This window comes from Ahaetulla prasina, chromosome 10, assembly GCF_028640845.1.
Source record: "Ahaetulla prasina isolate Xishuangbanna chromosome 10, ASM2864084v1, whole genome shotgun sequence".
Taxonomy (NCBI): Eukaryota; Metazoa; Chordata; class Lepidosauria; order Squamata; family Colubridae; genus Ahaetulla; species Ahaetulla prasina.
This window is the reverse complement of record NC_080548.1, coordinates 17,077,650-17,091,841: the sequence shown is the minus strand read 5'-3', so window position 1 is coordinate 17,091,841 and position 14,192 is coordinate 17,077,650. Positions and strand designations below refer to the sequence as shown.

The window sequence follows — 14,192 nt, the reverse complement described above, 5'->3', positions numbered from 1 at the left end:
CAGAGGTGACCTACAAATGCATCCCTTGTTCACTCTGGAGCACCCATCTAGCAATTTTTCCCCCCTGTAATCTTGTTCTCGGATAACATTTTGCAAGCAAATTCTTTCATCAAAATAAGACCCAGGAGAAAAAAATACACAAAAAAGCTAGTTTGGTGTAGTGGTTAAAAAGCATCAGATTAGAAACCAGATCATCATGAGTTCTATTCCTGCCTGACACATGAAGCCAATTAGGCAATCTTCGGCCAGTCATTTTCTCTCAGCCCTAGGAAAAAGGTAATGGCAAACCACTTCTGAGATCTTGCCAAGCAAGCTGTGTAGAGCAGGGGTCTCCAACCTTGGTCCCTTTAAGACTTGTGGACTTCAACTCCCAGAGTCCCAGCAAAGCTGGCTGAGGAACTCTGGGAGTTGAAGTCCACAAGTCTTAAAGCAGTGGTTCTCAACCTTTATAGTGCTGCGACCCCTTTAATACAATTCCCCACGATGTAGCAACCCCAACCATAAAATTATTTTCGTTTTGAATTTATCACGCCTGAAGCCGTATTGGCTAGCAATCTGAACTGCTTGCAATTGCTTTGAGGACGGAGGCATTGCAGCTGGCTTGAGGGAGACATCAGAGCAAAGATTTCTCTCTTTTTTAATTCATTGCGCCTGAAGCCGAATTCGGCTAGCGATTTGAAGAGCCTGCAGCTGGCTTGTGGAGTCAACCATTGGAGCGCGATTCTTCGACTCACAAGTATACTTCCCATATTTCCGATGGTCTTAGGCGACCCCTGACAAATTGTCATTCAACCCCCAACGGGGTCGCGACCCACAGGTTGAAAACCGCTGTCTTAAAGGGACCAAGGTTGGAGACCCCTGGTGTAGAGATTTGTCAAGGCAGGTGGCAGGCGTCAACACTGACTCAAAGGTGCTTGTACACACAAGGAAAAATAGAGATGCTTTTCACAGCACTGTTGACTGAGTTATCCCATTTTTTTTAAAGAATGCTTCCTTGCTGCAATTTCAACTACCAAAAAAAAAAAAAATAGAATTCCCAACAGAAGATATGAGAAAACTGAGGTCCTCTTGAAGTTTCTGCAACTCATCCTCCAGCCTAAACCAAGTCAGATGATGGAAAGTAGTGTCTTTCAGGGTGATGGGTTCCCCTACTTCTCTTGTAGGCAGTGCGCTTTCAACTGCCCTATATAACAAACGAACACAGAACTATCAAAACTCAAATTTATTTAAAACGTTAGGATTTCACAGATGTGTTGCGCCTCCTTGGCAAATGCTACCAAAGATATATATCTATATATAATTTGCTTTTTTTAACCTCTCCAAATTTCCCTTCCCCTGGTGTCCTGAGGCTGCAGGAACTCTGTATTTTAAAAACACGCCGTTTTCTAGAATGACAAGGAATTTTAGCTGTGGGAGATGACAGAACGTGGCTGGCATCCGCTAAGGTCTCCATCTCAGTCTGGCTTACTTTCCGCGCGATCTAACCATGGCTTTTCTTGGGCTGGTTTTACTCCTTTCATCTTTGTCGAGGACCAACTGACAAAGCAAACTTACATGTCTCTGTCAAACTAAATTGAAAATATGGTTTAAACCAGGGGTCCCCAACCTTGGCAACTTTAAGCCTGGTGGATTTCAACTCCCAGAATCCCCCAGCCTGCAAAGCAAAGCTGGCTGGGGAATTCTGGGAGTTGAAGTCCACCAGGCTTAAAGTTGCCAAGGTTGGAGACCCCTGGTTTAAAAGCATGGCCCCACATAGAAAAGTTTTTTTGGGGGGGATGACTCTGCTATTCATGCAAGGCAACTAATGAAGGAACACCTGAGAGAACTTGAAGCCGGTCTCCTAAATTCAAGGGCCTAACTTTTCCAGGAAAAAAAAGTAACCAGAGGTGCCACTTTAAATATATATAAAAAACCAGGATTTGTTGGATGCTCCAGAGCAGTGCTGGGTCATTGGAAGTCTCTGTGCAGGTTTAGTTGTTCGGGAGATTAGCAGCTGCATCAATGGGAGTTACAGGAAGAGTTCTATAAGGAAACCCTCAAGAATTTCTCCAAAAATGGAGAAACCTTTTACCCACTCTCCATTTAGGAACCATGTTTCTCCCCACCCCCAACCACAATTACAAAGGATTGAGGAATTCGGATTTCCTACTAGGATAAAGGCACGCTTTTCCTGGAATAAGGGAAAGGAGAACCAATGTGTATCCTTTTGTTACAAGCATCCAACTTGGAAGATGGGCTTATTTACACTGTTCATCCCTCTGTAGCAGCCTGTCGCTGGAGTTCACTGGCTGGAGGCGATGATGTAGTCTTGCCTACATAACCCTGAAAAATCTTGAAGAAGAGATCTCGGTGAGAGCAACCGGCGCCATGAACTATGAACGGCTCTTGGCACCATCCCAATTTGCTCCGCTGCTTCAGGCAGAAGAGGACCCACGGTGAAAAGCAGCAGCGGGCACTTTCGTGCCGAAATTGAAGAGACCGGCCTTCCCAACAGTTAATCGCAAGCATCGCGAGGGATTAAAATCTTCTAAAAGGGAAGAATAAATAGCTAAGAACGCAACCGAGGTGAAGCCCCAAACCCACAGAACGGGGGGGGAGGGGGGATTCCAAGTGACTCAACGATCGATAAAAGCACGGAAAAACACCTAGCGAAAGCAAAAAATGGTAGTAAAACAAGATTTTCAGACACTGATTCTTTTTCCTTTTTTTTAAGGGTGGGAAAGCTGGTCTCGGTTCCCCTATTCGATACAAGACAATCCGCTTTGGATTTCAACAAATTTCCAGCATTCAGAAGAGTATCTCGATCTCAGCTAATTTTCTTTTCCAAAGAAACTTTGGAAAGTTGGGTTTTTTTTCCCTTTTCCCCACAAGAAGGGCAGTCTTCAAAACCTGGCCCCAAAAGCTTCAGACAGCGAGCGCCCCCTGGAGGGATCCTGGTGGGACCACAGGAACAAATTGTCAGCTCTGTTGATCCTTGACAAGCAAGACGGTGTGCTGCCCTCCAGCGGTCACAGACAGAACTCTGCGGTTCTCCAGCTGCTGGCCGGACATCTGAACAGGGCTCCAGAGGTCCTCTTCATCTCCTGTAGCAAGCTGGAGGTTTGACCCCATGCCCCAGGCAAAGGCGTGACCTATGGAGAGGTAGAGCATGAAAATCAAAAACACTGAGCAGCCGTATCCTTACCTAGCTAAGACATGACACAGCTGATCGTCTTGGGTTAATTTCTGCATGTATATGAGAAATTGAAAACCAGAGATTGGTTTTCTCTACGGAGCAGAGAGTTGGTCTCTTGACAGAAGGCCACTTGAAGAGACTAGAAGCATTTGAAACTTGGATTTATAGGCGGCTGTTACATATAAGTTGGGTTGACAAAATCAGAAATGAGGAGGCGATAAGCCACCTGGGAAAGCCAAGGGAAATCATCAAAACCATTAAAAGTAAAATTAGAATATTAAAATTAGAATATTTTGGACATGTGAAAGTAAAATTAGAATATTTTGGAAAAATAAAATTAGAATATTTTGGGCATATGATGCGACACCTGGAAAAATGCGGCACACTTCACTTAATCTTTTAAAGCAGGGGTCTCCAACCTTGGTCCCTTTAAGACTTGTGGACTTCAACTGGCTGAGGGAGTCTGGGAGTTGAAGTCCACAAGTCTTAAAGGGACCAAGGTTGAAGACCCCTGTTTTAAAGGGCAAATGTAGCCCTTAAAAATAAACCAAAGTGTTATTGCAATGACTAGAAAGCAGATACAATTTTTCGTGCAGAGCTTCAGAAGCAACACCCAGTTCTCCATATTTGCTCAGGCTCACCATCTTCCGTCACGGCAAAGCCAACTCGTTCCCCGCAGGCCACTGAAGTTGATTTGGGCAAACCAGGGACAGCCGTGGGAGAGTTCTTCTCGCCAACTTCTTTTCCCAGGCCCAACATACCATAATCTGCACGCCCAAGACTATACACAGTGCCTGTTGGAAGGTGGGAACCATTGAAGAGAGAAAGAAAGGAGAAGATGTTTTGTTAAGAGGAACCCCAATAAAGCCAACCGTAGAGATATACACAAGTCTCCATGATACAAACTATTCAAACTCTATGACCAGAAAACCGCGGCCTCCAGATTTGTATATAACCGTGATGGCAAAACTATGGCAGACATGCTACAGGTGGCACGCAGAGCCCTCTGTGCAGGCATGCAAGCTGTCGCCCTAGCTCAGCTTCACCACACATATGCGCACTTCCCGCCAGCCAGCTGGTTTTCGGGTTTCTGCCACGCATGTGTAGGGGGCGTATGCAGGAGATGAGCCCACATGCACAGGGCGGGGCGCGTGCAGGGCATCGCACGCACAGGCACGGGGAAGCAGGGGGAGTGTGGGGGTCTCGCGCATGCGCAGGATGCACACGGGGGTCGCACACACATGCATGGGGGGCGGGACACGCAGGTGGGGTCACAGGCGCATTGCATTATGAGTGTGCGCGCTTTCGGCCCGCGGCGACAAAAAGGTTAGCCATCACTGGTATATAAGATCCCTTCAGCCCCCCCACAAATGAACAGAGATTCGTGCAAAGAAAGAAATCACCCCAACCCAAGGAGATCAACTCTGCCCACAGTCTGGAGTTCGACCCTGGTGGAGCTCAAGGTTGACTCAGCCTTCCATCCTTTCGAGGTGGGTAAACTTGAGGATTGCTGGGGGCAATATGCTTACTCTGTAGACAGCCTAAAGAGGGCTGTAAAATGTTATAAAGCGATATATAAGTCTAAGTGCTATTGCTATCGCTCTTCTAGGTGGTGCCTGACCAGGATGGAGCAGTGACCAACAGCTTCCCATGAATCTACACTTCCAGGTGACCCACCTTCTGAATCCAGACAGACCGTGTGATGCTGCCCACCAGAGAATCCAACCCACGATCGGGTGGAATTCTTAAATGCCGTCAGAATCTTTGGAGAATAATAAGTGGTAATTTCTTGGGAGCCTGGGAAGGATAGAAAAAGCAAAGGGTAGATTAATGGAGATGAATGCAATAACAGCAGCTCATTACCATTTTAAGGGCATTTTGCTACAAGGGATTAGAAACGACGTATCAGCAACAAGCATGTGGAACTAGTCCTAACCCGAGATGCTTGTTGGAGGAGAAACAAATCACTCCTTTCCTCCTCTAGCACTGAAACTCCTGACTCCCTGCACAACATCAACATGATGAGCGCAACCAAAAAACACCAGTTTTTATCACAAATCTCATAAACAATAATATCATTCTGTTTCCCTATTCTTCGTCAGGTAGAGGAAATTCTATTCTCCACCCGAATTATTTAGGATCATAAAGTCCTCGGAGATCCTAGGTAGAGGCAGATATTTCTCTCTCTGGGCACACTGAGAATATATCTGCTGAACAAAACCCCACACAGGAAGGGCATCCGGCCATTAAAACACTCTGCTAGCTCCATTCAGTCTCCACCCCGCAAGGGATTATGGGGTCGTTAAATGAAGGTGATGATGATGATGATGATAAGGTCCTCAGAGATCTCCTTGCCTCGGCAGATTATTTTGGACACCTCCTGAATCCCCATCAACCTGAATGACAACCAGGCTCTCCTCCACTATTATGGGGGTCATAAGAGCCTTGAAGATTGGAGTAGCTCAAAATAAGAAGCAACGCTAGCATATCTCTATAGGCTTACAGAAAGCCTCCCCTGATTTGATCATAAGGTCTTCGGAGAGAGGTCCATTTTACCATGAGGGCATTGGGTATATCTCAAGTCCTATGATAAACATCAACTCACCCAACTGGTAATAATTGGAGAGGCCAAACCCAACCACGTGCCCCTCCTGCGTGATGGCAATTGTGGAGTACGAGCCACAGAAGACTTCTTTGATGTTGCCTTTGGTCTTACAGCCTCTCTGCTTTATGGTGACCACTTGGGGGAGCAATAGCCGCTCTGGTGGAAGAGTGGAAGAATCGGCTTAATATTCATGCATTATATTTAATTAAGGGATGCGGTGGCTCAGTGGCTAAGACACTGAGCTTGTCGATCGAAAGGTCGGCAGTTCAGAAATTCGAATCCCTAGTGCTGCGTAACGGGGTGAGCTCCCGTGACTTGTCCCAGCTTCTGCCAACCCAGCAGTTTGAAAGCACATAAAAAATGCAAGTAGAAAAATAGGGACCACCTTTGGTGGGAAGGGAACAGTGTTCCGTGCGCCTTTGGCGTTGAGTCATGCCGGCCACATGACCACGGAGACGTCTTCGGACAGCGCTGGCTCTTCGGCTTTGAAACGGAGATGAGCACCGCCCCCTAGAGTCGGCAACGACTTGCACATACATGCGAGGGGAACCTTTACCTTTACCTTTATTTAATCAAGGATGGATTTCTGGTGTTTAGATACCACTTGCATGGCTAACCACAAAAAAAATATATTGTAATCACTGTCAGGGTTCCAACCGATGCCCTAATTTGCTTCGTGAGTTGACAATCACATTCAGAGAAAGCCAAAAAAATAAATAAATGCAACAAACAGGACAAATTCAATAGACAAAACTGGTCCATCCAATAAAATAAACTGCTGCTGAACCAAACACTCTTATCAGAGGAATTAAATTAAATTAAAATTAAATTCAATGCTGAACTCACCCAATCCCCGTCTTCCTCCTCGGACCACAAAAATTTGGGGCACACGTCCCAGCTGACCATTGTCTCCACATCCACAGGTGTAAAGGTTTCCCGTATTGGACACTAAAGCCAAGTGATGGCTCCCTAAAAAGAGGACACGATGCTTCATGAGTGGCTCAAGAATTCCCCCCAACATTCTAGTTATGAGTCCTGGAGATGTAATTCAGATGGGACACTCAATTATACCCTTCTGGAATTCGCACCTGGGCTTGCTTGCATATTAAGCAGATGTATTAACCTCTAAGCCACAGGTTCTCCTCGCTTTGTCAGCTGTACCAGGGGAAAGATTAAGTGGTTTTTTTTCCTATCGAAGCAACCTGGTCTACCCAAATATGAGAAGCAGCATACTGCTTCCCTTTCGCATTTCAGCCCCAATCCAAGAGCCCTCACAGGCAGTCGCTTTCACGACAAACTATTTTTGTGTTAAATTTATATTTACTGACAAAGAAATAAAGTGAGAATAGTATAGATCTATTTCAAGCTATTTAGCTCTCATCAGTAAGCTCAAACTGCCCAAGGAGCCTCTGATTCAGTTCTACAGAGGAATTATTGAGTCTGTCATTTGCACCTCTATAACTGTCTGGTTCGGTTCTGCAACCCAACAAGAAAAACACAGACTTCAGAGGATAATTAGAACTGCAGAAAAAATAATTGCTACCAACCTGTCTTCCATTGAGGACCTGTATACTGCACGAATCAAGAAGAGGGCCGTGAAAATATTTGCAGATCACTCACATCCTGGACATAAACTGTTTCAACTCCTACCCTCAAAATGACGCTACAGAGCACTGCACACCAGAACAACTAGACACAAGAACAGTTTTTTCCCGAAGGCCATCACTCTGCTAAACAAATAATTCCCTCAACACTGTCAGACTATTTACTGAATCTGCACTACTATTAATCGTCTCATAGTTCCCATCACCAATCTCTTTCCACTTATGACTGTATGACTATAACTTGTTGCTGGCAATCCTTATGATTTATATTGATATATTGACCATCAATTGTGTTGTAAATGTTGTACCTTGATGAACGTATCTTTTCTTTTATGTACACTGAGAGCATATGCACCAAGACAAATTCCTTGTGTGTCCAATCACACTTGGCCAATAAAAAATTCTAGTCTATTCTATTCTATTCTGTCAGCTAGCCACAGGCTTCTGGTGAAAGAGAAAGCAAAAAGGGAAAAGGGAAGCAATGTGTTCTTTCCCATATTTGGGTAGACCAGGTTGCTTTGATAGGGAAAAAAAAAACCACTTAATCTCTCCCCTGGTAGAGCTGACAAAGCGAGGAGAACCTGTGGCTTAGAAGTTAATACATCTGCCTAATATGCAAGCAAGCCCAGGTTCGAATCCCAGAAGGGTATGGCTAGCTGATGAGAACTAAATAGCTTGAAATAGTGCTATATTAGTCTCCCTTTATTTCTTTGTCAGTAAATATAAATTTAACACAAAAACAGTTTGTCGTGAAAGCGACTGCCTGTGAGGGCTCCTGGATTGGGGCTGAAAGGCGAAAGGGAAGAAGTAGGCTCCTTCCCTTATTTGGGTAGACTAGGTTGTTTCAATTGGAAAAAAACCCGTGTGTGTGTGTGTAAATACGAAATCTGACTTTTTGTGAAGAACTCCATTATGACTCAGAAAGAGCTTTCTCAGGTGGACTGGAAGAAATCTATAGTTAAAGAATTGATTCAGAAGTGTTTTCTATCATTTTTTGAAAGGGTTTTCTCACTGTAAAAATGAGAAGTTGGAGCAGTATGGTCTCACGTGGATATAGACTTTATAATAGGTTAAAAGATTAGAGTGGTATTACACGGTCCTTTTTAAAAATGATTTTAATGACTACTATCTATATATTTATGGCTACCCTCTTTCTAACTACTAATACTACCGCTGTTGTACTACTTCTATCTTTGCATTCACTAATAAATAAAATGGATTTTTTGGAAAAATCGTCTTTCCCTGCCCCACTTCTGTCAAGGGGCAATACCGAGTTAGAAAGCTGATTCCTATCCTTTTTGGAATTCAAAGCATGGGGAAAATCCTGCCTTTTTAAAAAAAAAAAAAACTTAACTCAGTGGAAGTTTATCAGTTATCAAACAGACGATCAACCCAAACATCAGCCACTAAGTTCATGAATTTACTAAGCAAATTCAGCTGATTTAACTGAAGCCACCTGTCAGAGCTGCACATCACATATGAAACAGACCAACATGGCTTGCTTGCTTTGCAAACTTGGTTTTCAAAAACCCATTTGTGAGAAGCACCACTGTAGCCAATGTCACTCACCAGAGGCAATTTTAACAACTGGGACATCCAACTGTAGTTGTACTGGGAATAAGCTGCCGTTGATAGACTCCAAATTCTCTTCACCTTTCAGAGGGGCTAGTAGACCAATGACGCCATTTTCATCCTATAAGAAGATGCAGATGTATGAGAGAAAGAGCCAATGGGCAACCCAAAAGATGAAGCCAAATACGGGGGCAGCTTTTCTCTCAAGCAAAACAGACAACGTACCCGGAATGCACCCCAAATGAAGACATGTCCATCTTCTGTCAACGCTGCCGTGTGGCTGTCCCCCGCTGACACCTGCACCACCTTCTCCTTCAGATCCACCAAGCCCGGCACAGCGTCAGACCCTTCCTCTGAAGTGTCCCTCCCCAGGGCCCCCTCGTCATTGCAGCCAAAAGTGTAGATCTGGAAGAAGACAAAGGTCATGGTGTAAAATTAAGGAAGACATCCGGGACTAGAACTTCTCCAAGTTGTCAGTCATGAGTCAACTTATCAACCCGAAGAGAAGATCCTTAAAGTAATTTCACGGGTGGGTAGCAGTTGTGGAATTACCTTATTTTTCGGAGTATAAGACGCATCTTTTCCCCCCAAAAAAGAGGGTGAAAATCTGGGTGCATCTTATACTCCGAATGTAGCCCTACCCAGCTTCTCAAAAGGAGGTTTCAGAGGCTGAAAAAAGCATCAGAAAAGAAGCTTCAGAAAAGAAGCCCCCAAACAGAGCTTCAGAGGCTTTTTTTCTGAAGCTGTTTTGGAGGCTTTCAGAGGCAGGAAAAAAAGTTTTTTCTGAAACAGAGTTTCAGAAGTTTCAGAGGGTAAAAAAGAAGCAAAAGAAAAAGAAAAAAGCAAAGCACAGAGCTGACAATACCAAGGAACCTTTTGCTAAAATTCACCTCTGGGAACAGCTGATTGGGGGTATTCCGGGATGCCAATCCACCAGCCAATCAACTTTTTTCTTATTTTCCTTCCCAAAAACTAAGGTGCATCTTATATTCCATTGCATCTTATACTCCGAAAAATACGGTACTAGCGTTTTTATTTGTAAGCCCTTATAAATAGAACACTGACAGAATCATCCCCTAAATTCTGCTGAAGATGTTACCTAGCCTGGTAATGAAACGTTCGGAAACCAACCCAAAAGCACGGAGAACAAACCTTCCCCCTCATCCTACACCTGAGCTACAGATATTTGCCACTGTAGCAATTTTTATTGGTCCATTCGGGGAATGGGGGCTTAAGGCAAAACCTGTTAGAACTGTTCAAATCTGGCAAGGAACCCAAGGTTTCCATTCCACGGACAACATCCTTATGTGCTCCAGCTCTTTACCAAACTCAATTTGGTAAAGATTGTAGTGATATGCAGACAACAACACATTCCTGTCCTTTGTGTCGTGATCAATGCATACTTGAGGACTTCATGGCAGCACAGCTTCTCAAACTGAGGTTTCAGAGGCTGAAAGAAGTTTCAGAAAAAAAGCCCCCAAAAAGAGCTTCAGAAAAGAAGCTCTCAAACAAGAGCTTCAGAAAAAAAGCCCCAAACAAAGCTTCAGAAAAGAAGCTCCCAAATAAGAAATAAGAGCTTCAGGAAAAAAAGAAGCTCCCAAACAGAGCTTCAGAGGCTTTTTTTCTGAAGTTCTGTTTTGGAGGCTTTCGGAAGCAGAAAGTTTTTTCTGAAACAGAGTTTCAGAGGCAGAAAAAAAAAAAGCAAGGCATCAGCTTTTTTCTTATTTTCCTCTCCAAAAACTAAGATGCGTTTCATACCTTATACTCCGAAAAATACGGTACTTTGCACATAGCACAACGTTCTGTAGGAAACCAAGGTAGGTTTGGACTCACCTTGCCTGTTTCGCTCAGACACACTGTATGAACCCCTCCTGCCTCAGCTTGGATAATTTTCTCAGGGAGCTTCACTACGGCGGGCCTCTTCCGTGCCAGCACATCTGGTCCAAGGCCCAACTGTCCAAGATCACCTTGCCCCAGGGTCAACACCAATCCTGGCTCGCTTTGGTGTGAGGAATGGCTAACTGGATAAGAGCAGGAGGAAGGAACGTGAAAGAGAAAGCAACATATCGTAATCCAATCGGAGAGCTTGAAATCGAATATTTAAGTCGGATGTTTCCTAACCAAGAGCGGCATTTTTGAACAGGTAATCCTCGACTTACAACCTTTCATTCAGAGACTGTTTGAAGTTACAACCCCTGCAGCATCCCGATGGTCACGGGATCAAAATTCAAGCCCTTGGCAACTGGCTTCTATTTATGACGGTTGCATGGTCCCGGGGTCATGTGATCACTGTTTAGAACCTTCAAAAGTCAATGCAGGAAGCCAGATTTGTTTAATGACTGCATGGTTGACTTAACTGCAGTGATTTGCTTAACAACCGTGGCAAAAAAAAAAAGATTGTAAAATGAGGCGCAGCTCACCTGAGCCTCACTTAGCGAGGGAAATTTTGGGCTCAACGGCGGTCATAAATCGAGGATCACCTGTGCAAGATACACTGTATATTCTCTACACACACTGGCCCCATGGCTAACCTACAAAGGTTAATCTGTTGTTGCAGTGCCCAACTAGAAGATACAAATGATGGGTCCTCGACCCAAAGAGTCTGTTTTCTGAACCCAATGTTAGGAAGAAATCCAAAGAAGCGGGAAGGGGTTGAAATCCCAAACTTTTGGAAACAGCAGTTCACCCACCTCTATACCAGAGGTGCAATCCAGCAGGTTCTGACAGGTTCTGGAGAACCGGTAGCGGAAATTTTGAGCAGTTCGGAGAACTAGCAGATACCACCTCTGGCTGGTCCCAGAGTGGGGAGGAAATGTTGATTTTGCAGTATCCTTCCCCTGCCATGCCCACCAAGCCACACCACGCCCATCAGTGGTGGGTTTCAAATTGTTTTACTACCAGTTCTGTGGCTTAGTGAGCATGGCTTGGTGGGCGTGGCAGGGGAAGGATATCCATTCCCACCCACTTCAGGGAAAGGATACTGTAAAATCTCCATTCCCACCCCACTCCAGGGGAAGGTTCCTGTGACATCCCCATTTCCTCCTGATCAGCTGGGACTCGGGAGGCAGAGAATAGATGGGGGCGGGGCCAGTCAGAATTTTTACTACCGGTTCTCTGAACTACTCAAAATTTCCGCTACCGGTTCTCCAGAACTGATCAGAACCTGTTAACGCCCACCAAGCCACGCCCACAGAACCAGTAGTAAAAAAATGGAATTTCACCACTGCTCTGTACTAAATCTATTTTGGACAAGGTGATGGCTACCTGTTGAGAACCATTATTGGGGCAAAGCATGAATCGGCATACCCATTGAGATTAAAAATGAATTTTAAAAAAGGATGTGCCAATTCTCACAATAATGGTCAAATTTACCTACATTCAATCATGCAGAGGAAATAAACTCTTTGAAGCAAGTAAAAATCATAGTCCGAACTTTCAGTGTTTCTCAGCTTCGCCACTTGAAGATATATGGATTTCAATTCCCAGAATTCCCCAGCCAGCAGTGCTGGCTGGGGAATTCTGGGAGTTGAATCCATGCATCTTCAAGCAGCTTAGATTGAGAAATACTGGACCAAAGAAACAGGCTGACATCAATCATAATTAACAAGAATTTGGTAAACAGCAAGAACTATAGGATAAGATTGAAATGTTTGTTGGCAAAGCATTGAAAGCACTTGAATCTGAGCAATCTTCTCAGCAAGGGGCATCTCACCTTTTATCCGTTTCGCTTTTAAAATGTCATCTTTTTCTAATGCCCGTTTTCTTGGCATGTTTCTTTAAAGCTGCAGGACAGAAAAGAGGAAAAGAAAAGGACAACATATCTCCTCAATGAAATAAATCTCAGTATGTTAACGTCAAATCAAATTTCATTGCAGTAGTGGCCAAAACTGTGGAAACCTTTTGGGAAAAGAGTATTTTCTAAAACTAGCTAATAACACCACTTTTTTTGGAGTAGTACCATAAAATTGTATCTCAGGGGAAAGCTAATTTAATCAAGAATGTAATGCAATAACATTCATGAAGGATTTGCTATTAGAACAGCAGTTACAGTATAAAGAAGAAAAGTGAAACATGTAGAAAAAACGAGATATACAAAAATTTTCACCATAGAAAAAACGAGATATACAAAAATTTTCACCTTAGAAAATACAAAAATTATCACCATGTCACTTAATACTTAGTTGGGTAGCATGAATTACAGCCTTACAATGTCTTCCCATGGAGTGAACCAAATCTTTGAGTTCTGCAGCTGTTATAATGTGAAACCAAGATTGAATGATTGCTTCTATTAATTGGGTTTTATTGCTGGGTCGCTTCTGACCAACAAGTTTCTTTAGTCGGCTCCATAGATTTTCAATTGGTTTAAGGTCTGGGCTATTCCCAGGCCATTCCAGCAGTGGAATAGGATTATCTTGAAACTCAAAAAAAAAAGTGGTGTTATTAGCCATCAAAGCTCAAAAATACACTTTTCCCAAAAGGTTTCGACAATTTTGGCCACTACTGTACAGTAGAAGCTACACAGGCCAGCCCAAAGGGAGAAAATAATAATACCATTCAAAATAATGCAACTGTATTTGATTGGGCTCTTAACTTCTGCTAGTTGAGAACTTTATTTACATTGTTCCATGTAAAAAAGAGAAAAGTTAGGATTGAAACGTCTTAAATAAAAGTCATATATCAACTAGTAGAGAACAAAGGATGTCTTTATAGCAGCTGTATAAATACAATTGAGTTTACTACCTGTATCCTAATAGAAGAGTTGTTATCTAGTAAAGGAGTCTCCAACCTTGGCAAATTTAAGCCTGAAGGACTTCAACTCCCAGAATTCCCCAGCCAGTTTTGCTAGGAGTTGTAGTCCGCCAGGCTTAAATTCTGGGAGTTGTAGTCTGCTAGGCTTAAAATTGCCAAGGTTGGAGATCCCTGATCTAGTAGCACCCTGCAAATTTTAAACGCCGCCACAAAAAAGTTTGGCAACACTCTATGTAATAAAATAATTACTGTTAGAAAGCAGTAAAATCAAATTAAATTGGCTTAAGTGATAAAGAATTGAAAATATCACAATAAAATTGACCATAAAAGCCACATTTAATTTGATTTATTTATTTTTTTCAATTTTGACAATGCCCAACTCCAAACCGATTCTGGACAGTGCGTTTGTTTGTGTCAAACAAAACAAAACAAAAAATGCAATGTAATAAACAGAAAAGTAATAAAGGAGAAGAATTTATGGCGAGCC

At 43.3% G+C, this 14,192-nt stretch overlaps 1 protein-coding gene across 1 annotated transcript; it reads right to left on the bottom strand.

The window, feature by feature from the left end:
- Positions 1-2,695: 2,695 nt before the first annotated feature.
- Positions 2,696-12,784, bottom strand: RCC1 (regulator of chromosome condensation 1). Its single transcript, XM_058196209.1, has 9 exons — positions 12,669-12,784; positions 10,790-10,977; positions 9,182-9,361; positions 8,954-9,077; positions 6,627-6,749; positions 5,781-5,936; positions 4,853-4,972; positions 3,817-3,969; positions 2,696-3,131 (listed from the first exon to the last, which is right to left on the bottom strand). Exons 1-9 carry the CDS (start codon positions 12,724-12,726, stop codon positions 2,959-2,961), a joined length of 1,275 nt encoding a protein of 424 aa, XP_058052192.1. The 5' UTR covers positions 12,727-12,784; the 3' UTR covers positions 2,696-2,958.
- Positions 12,785-14,192: the final 1,408 nt, after the last annotated feature.

Bases quoted from the DNA above. Each gene is read 5' to 3' on its own strand.
- RCC1 (XM_058196209.1), bottom strand. From the start codon at position 12,726: ATGCCAAGAAAACGGGCATTAGAAAAAGATGACATTTTAAAAGCGAAA. The intron at 10,978-12,668 runs GTGAGATGCCCC...GCTCTTATCCAG, and splicing joins AAAAGCGAAACGGATAAAAG to TTAGCCATTCCTCACACCAA. The intron at 9,362-10,789 runs GTGAGTCCAAAC...GTCTTCTTCCAG, and splicing joins GTCTGAGCGAAACAGGCAAG to ATCTACACTTTTGGCTGCAA.